Raw genomic sequence first — 7,433 nt, forward strand, 5'->3', positions numbered from 1 at the left:
TTAACATAAAATTGAAACCTGAATGCAAATGTAGTGAACTAACCTAAAAAAATAATTAATTAATGAGAAATAGGAAACTGGATGCAAATGCATTGATAAACCATGCATCCTCAAAGCTTAGTTGTATTATTTATAGTGGGAATGGAATATCTCCACAAATATAGTTTTGCATTTAAAACGGTGTTTATCATATTTCTTTTTATATGATGGAGAATGCCCTGTTATTCAAGTATTGTTATTCAAGTAGCTTCAATATGATCTTTGTCTTATTGGGCATTCTTACAAAATTTCAATCAAACTTCTATTATTAAGCAACAAAAAAAAAAAAAGTCAAAGGATTTAATCAAGGGTAGTGGGGTTTTCACTTTGTAAGAAATTTGGATAAGTAATTAATATTATATTCATATCTCATAGCTCTACATAGGGTTGCAAATACTTTTTAAAATAATTTAATATAACAACACCCCGTTCGTTGGATGGGTTCGAAAGCTAGTTTATTCATAATATCAATTACTCCTACACTCCACAGTTTTTGCCTCCAGGTCCACCATAAATGAATGTGTGGCCTGATCTTCGCCGTTTCTGATAATACGCTATGTCATAACAACTAAGAGGACAATCGCCAAATGTTTCTAACTTTTTTTTATCAGGATCTTCAAAATAAATAGTTGAATGACTTGAATCAACAATTTTCATGCGACCAAAAAATGCGGTCTTCTGAAAGTTTGCATCCTCAATCATTCCATTCCCCATCGGTGGAGCAGGTTCATTGGCAGGCCCTTGTACTAATCCTCCCCAAGCAACATAAGAAGCACCATCATTTAGAGAAGTACCTAGTAAATTTTTTGGCCAATAACCTATTCGTGTATCTTGGTTAATTTCTAACCACCAGCAGCTGGTGTTATCATCCTGTCATAATAAAATGCAACTCATATTAAGAAAACGACATCAATCATTTCAAATATATAGTAATAATACACATCCACAAAATTCAGCTTGCATGAATGAAGTACAACAAAATAGTGGACACAATTTTTAATAAGTAAGATTTATAGGCTGTTCGGGGTGAGACATAAGCTACAAAGAGGAAAAACTTAATTTATTCTCACTTCAAGGTGAAAGGAGAATGGAGAGTCGCCGGAGTTGGAGTCCTACACTTGCCAAGGTTTTTGTCTTCTTGATTAACTTTACACATAACGAAGGTTTTGGTTTTAAAACCTCTGAGAATCCTTAACCACGCACTCCTTCATTCAAATATGTGAAGAGAGAGTTGTGCGAATTGCTTCCACCCCTCTCCTCCTAGGCAATCAGCTTCTCTCTTTTGGACTTTTGAATTTTTACTTGAGAGATTGAAAAAGCTGATTTGGTTATTTTTGCTATGATTATTTAAGAATAGTGTATTGAGTTTGGTATCTCTCATCAATTCTACAAGACGCAGATCTTATAACCTCTTAATAAGGCATGAAAGCTAGCTAGGTAGCTTACGTACCTCTAGAATATAGATTAGTATCCAAACTTTTGTCTAAGTGAAACATATTGCATAGGATGGTGGAACTTACCCGATAAATACGAACTGGGAGTACATATTGTTTTCCATAAATTTTAGAAGTTCTATTGAAAATCATATCAACAGGAATTTTGTTGTCAATTTGAATGAAGCCAGGGGAACAAAGAAGGTTGAAGCATCCTTCACTCTGCAAAATATATGTGAGAATGAACTTTTTGAAAAAAATTAATAAATGATAACACGAAGGGCATGGGCATACATGTAGATGTATTTATACATACGTTATGTCTCCAATATGCGAAGAGCCGAGTGCGAGAATCTCCATATAACTTCGGGGAAATCTGTTAAATCCACTTATCAAGATTTATTCCTTTGACAAGCTAGTTTATAAGTAGAAGCTAGCATGTTTAGACAAGGTAACAAGAACAACAAAATAAATAAGGGTCTTTTAGACATACCCTCCACAACTATGGTGAAATTAGACATGCCCAATAAATAAATGATAATTTGTATACATCTATTCTTTTTTTATTGGTATGTATACATCTATTCATCTAAGTTGTAAGTGGAGAATGATTTACCATCCATCCGGCCTGTAGACTGGCGTAGTCATTCCCCTGACGTTTTTCAATCCACATTTGGGCAGAACTAGATTGCCGAAGTCCAATGTCATCAAGACTGTTCAAGGAAATTTCTGCAGCTATTCCGTCAACGCTGTAATTATATTTTGACCTTACAATGGCATACTGTAAAAAGCCATCAATTTGTGTAGTTATTAATAACTTGAAATTAGAATTGAAACAAGAAAACGATATAACAATACAAGAAAATTCATATTCAACACAAACAAGTTGATAATGAGGTTCAAAAGCAAATTTATTTGTTCTAACCAAACTTTACGAACCCTCATATGATAAGAAAGCAAGAAAAGGGAAAGGGATTTTTGAAAACATGCACACGCGCGCACATACACACAACTCTACTAGTAATATTAATTTGGGCTATCCCAAAAGCACTATGAATTTGAACTACCTAGGTAACCCTCAAACATTTAGGACTATCTATGCCACATATTTAGTTTATTAAATTATTTTGTCCATATGACTGAAAATGCCAACATTATATCACTTTCCAAATAATCTTCAAAGTTTTTAAACCATGCATCTTTCCATAAATCAACGAAAAATAAAATCAATATGTAACAAATCTGACACATGATTTAGAGGAATGGAAATGCTATTTTCTGAAGACAGTAACTTAACGTGTGAATCAACACATATGATGACCTTACAGTCTATTTAGTACATCGATGTGGTGAATAATAAGCAAAGGTTTGAGAAGCCCTAATTCAATTTTTACGGATATGTGGCTGGAGACGGAGTGGCTCTATCCTTTATATATATATATATATATGGAGGGATTCATATACAACACTTTTTATACAACAGTTTATACAACCTTTTATAAGTTGTATTAATAGCTAATACTTTATAAGTATTGTTTCGACCCCCACTTACATGGCAAACATCCATTGGTAGGGGTCTCCACTTTATTCGTTTAATTGACAGGGCTAAAGACCAATTTGCAATATCATGGATCAATGTACATGCTCATTAACTCATGTGTCTAAGGTTGAATCCTAGCCACATGGCTTGCCACTTACAAATATTAATTTATGTTCAGATCCGTTACTTAGCAAAGAGATAATCATCAACTAAGAGTCATACTCCATTACAATTACTTAAACTATAAGAAATATCTATTCTACACACATATAAATACTAAACTATTTTTTATAAAGAACTACGTTCATGAGACTTGATCCCATTGATAATTTGGGTACGTAGGCAACCAAAAGATAGAGTGTCATCATCATTCTCTTGATCACCATCACTTTTATCACTACTTTTCTACATAATTCATCTCTTTTGTCACCACTTAGTGTTTTGATCATATTTAGTCGAAACATGTATGATCTTACCACTATAGAGATCAAATCCACAAAATTTCATATCATTTTAAAATCTCTAACCCTTTCAAAACTTGATTTGAAAATGTGATTTATTTTAATAGTTAGGATTTAAAATTTTGCAACCCTCTTTTGGCATCTTTAGAAATTTCCAAATGAGTCCATTTTTTAGAAAGATGTTCTCTATGATAGGAAGATTACATCCACAAAAAATCAAGTCGTAAGTAAATTTGTAGAGTGAGATGGAGGCCATTGTATAAACTGTGGTATAAAAAGTGTTGTATATGGATCCCTCCCATATAAAAGAAACTAGGGAAGCACCATATTTCAAGTTTACATGCAAGTTATGTTTAAATATTAATCCTCGAGCAAGACAATCACTAAAGTGGAGAATGTACCATTATTGCAAAATTTCAATGCTCAAAATTCAAGTACCGTTATTGCTTTTGTATAATCAGTTATAACCATAGAAGTGAGTGCATTCATAAGTGATAGATGCATGGTTTTAGTGTTTGGCACATATGAAATTGTTATTTATTTACATTTACAATGTCATACCGGAGTTGTCAGATTTGTTGTTCAAGGCATGTACGAACATAATTTTTACACTGCATAGCTAACACAACAGTAAATAAATCTTAGATTTTATGGTTACTTATAAGGAGACTTACATGTTCACCAGGGGTCTCTTTTGTCAGTGGATGAATATTGGAAATATATGATTTGGTGAATGCTTTAGCCCTCAAAAGATCTTCTTTCCCGATCCTTCGAATTGGGACTGTTCCTTGAGGGCAATCTACAGTTATCATATCGTTTTTAGCCACCCTTGAGTGTGTACTAAATGACAAGGTTTTACTAGTTCTTTGCTTTGGACGAGAAGGACTCATCTGTGTATGCATAAAATTAAGAGAATCAGACAATATAGACTTTGAAATATGATTGTAGACTCACAAAACAAAGAACTAAATAAACAACAATAAGAGTAAAAGAAATGGCAAACAAACTAAGATAACAATTTCAAATTTGTACTTGAATTTCATGATTTCGGAGCGATGGATGATCTAATGCTGGTTGTCTTTGGATGTCCACACAATCGTAAATGTCTCCCGCTGCTGTCTGGAATATTGTAGATAGTGTGTCAAGGGGGAAATCTTTTGAGGTTAACACATAAAGAATGATTTCAAGAAACAAATCTACAACTAACTTATAAACATACATATACACAGAGAGACACATGCGTATATCATATAAGTTCTAACAAGCTAAAAATGCTTATTTGTTAACTCGTTTTGATAAATAGTATAGCTGTTCTCGGTCCAATTTTTACCGATTCCTATAGAAATCGTAGACCAAACTAATATATTCGGTTTTCTAAAAGTCTAAATTGAAACAAATTTGGTTCGGTTTTGGTTTGGTTGTTGATTTGGGTCTTGTCATTTGGGCATTCTATCAAGCTTCAAATCGAAGCCTATATGGGCCTATTGATCACCAACCAAGTGAATTTTAATAAATATATTACATACTTAGGCATGTTGACAAGTTATAACACCAATCACAAGAAACAAGTATTCAAGTGCTCAATAACATGAATCATTTAGCCAAAAAAAAAGTAACAATAAAATAACTCTAAAATTGCTATATATATCTAGCACCCAATTTGGTTCGGTTTATATTAGTTCACCGAACCCCCAAACTGAAAACCGGATCTAACCAGTCTATAATAATTAAATCACAAAGAACTTTAATTATGTCTCTCCTTGGCAATTTACAATATAAAGAAACCCACCGTCTAGAAACCACAACAAACATAAAAGAAAGTCAAAACAAACAAAGAAAAAACAATCTTCAAACAAAATCTTTTTAAGGAACAAGAATCGACTTACCATTAAAGAAATCAAAAGGACTCGTAGCAAGACTTGACGAGATGTAGATTATTTATATTGTATAAATCGTTAAGTTGACCCATAAACAGGAATGTTGGGTAACTTGGGTTAGAAGTTAGAAGATAGAAGGATCGAAATAGAGTAAGGTGGAGAGTGGGAAACGAGACCTTTGCATTTCTTCAATATGCTCATATCGGGATTTCACATTGGAACTGTGCAAATTTCGTGGATATATCGATAAGTATATGAGATATCAAAAAAGCTTAAAATATCTACCATATATGCTTGGTGAAGAGTGTTTTGAGCAATTCTAAAAGAATGTCTGGAAAATATTATGTGGATATTGTAATTTATGTCGAGCTTTTATTTTTTGTTTTTATTTGTTTGAAATTTTTTATGGTTTGATGGCGAAAAAATAAAATAAAATCTTGTGGTGCAACTTGTTGCATGACTATCCTAATTATTTGTAAAATTCCTTATCATTATCAATAAAATTTCTACTTACAAAAAAACAAAAAAAAGACTTGCGGTGCAACTTGTAGGAGGATTGGATTTACTATTCATGAAAGGACTTGCAGTACGTGCATTGTCACCAAGTACGATACGGGTTTAAAACGGTGACTTTAAAAAAACTTAGTTCGTGTTTTAAACGGAACGTCTTGGGAAAAAAACGGAAAAAAAAAAAGCGTAAAAAAACGTGGGGCATAAAAAACGGATTTAAAACGGTAAAATGGTTTTAAAACGTATAATACGTAAAAAAAAAAAAAAACGGTAAAAACCGATGATAAATAATATAATAGATAAGAAGTTTGATTTTTTATAAGAGTGGAAAAAAGAATAGGCACATAAAATAAAAATAATAATAATACAAATGAAAGAAAATTCAAATACATAAAAGTATCAAATTATCATTACTCATCCAAATACTAGAAGTTTTAGATTCAGTACTAAAACACGACTCTAAATAAGATACTTCTAATTACCAACCATAATCGCATAATCAAGTACTACAAATAAGTTAATAACTTTAAAATTTTCAATTATTAATAGTCCAAAGCAAAATATAACTGTCTCAATAAGTCAATCTAACGCCCACTCTTCAAAAAGGTAAACTCCAAAACCCCTTTTTCTTATCGCGTTTTCTTTTAGATTAAAATAATAATAATAATAAAGTTTTAAACGGGAGATTTTCAAAATCTTGGGTTTTAAACGTTTTTTAAGTTTAAAACGCGTTTTTTTGAAAAACACAAGTTTTAAACTGGAACAAGACACCTTGCCAATATCTCGAGTTTTAAACGCGTTTTTTTTTTCAAAAAAACACCGAATTTGGTGACAATGAGTATGTGCAACTTGTAGTATGTTTGTCCTTTCCTATTGTGTAATTTCACTTATCTTAATAAAATATTTGGTTTTTGTTAAAAAAAAAAATCTTTGTTTGATGATAGTTACATTTGAAAAATCTTAATTATATTGCAACCTTTTGGATACCTCGACAACATACACAACTTAAAATCCCAATGACCATATCTTAAAATCCATGCTGATCCTCACATATGGAACACTAAAATGTAATACCGTAATAGTCTTGACTGCTGGCTTATTGAGTTGCTTGACTTGCCTCTCCAACTCCAAGTCCTCTTCTTTAGATATAGTCCTTCCTCCATCGATACCATTGTGGCTCAATTCGAGAAAAAGAACCAAGAATAGCAACGGGAAAAGTTTCATTAAACCCATAAAGTGAAGTTTTGGTTTCATATACAACGATATGCTGCTAATATGCTCATTATATAGATTTATTTTGAGTTGTTCTTAGTGTTGAATACAATCTGTTATATTCGGAATGTTTATGTCAATCAAGCAACAATATATTTTAACAAGGTAACAGACCTAGCTGTTTTGGATAACAATCACAAGGCCATAAATCACATACTATAGCCTTCCTAAAACAAGCTAAAACAAGCTAAAGAATTATTGTTACTTTTTTAGGAGTAGAGAAAATATGTTGATTAAGGAAAAATAAATTGCTTTCTAAGAATATATATTATGTACAATCGTATAAAATATACAATATTAA

General features: G+C 32.0%; 1 protein-coding gene across 1 annotated transcript; it reads right to left on the reverse strand.

The window, feature by feature from the left end:
- Positions 1-516: 516 nt before the first annotated feature.
- On the reverse strand, positions 517-7,084 carry LOC147483442 (uncharacterized). Its single transcript, XM_086579556.1, has 5 exons — positions 6,935-7,084; positions 4,148-4,363; positions 2,089-2,253; positions 1,560-1,694; positions 517-909 (listed from the first exon to the last, which is right to left on the reverse strand). Exons 1-5 carry the CDS (start codon positions 7,082-7,084, stop codon positions 517-519), a joined length of 1,059 nt encoding a protein of 352 aa, XP_086435682.1.
- Between the last annotated feature and the right edge of the window lie 349 nt (positions 7,085-7,433).

Source organism: Coptis chinensis, chromosome 8 (genome assembly GCF_015680905.1).
Source record: "Coptis chinensis isolate HL-2020 chromosome 8, ASM1568090v1, whole genome shotgun sequence".
Taxonomy (NCBI): Eukaryota; Viridiplantae; Streptophyta; class Magnoliopsida; order Ranunculales; family Ranunculaceae; genus Coptis; species Coptis chinensis.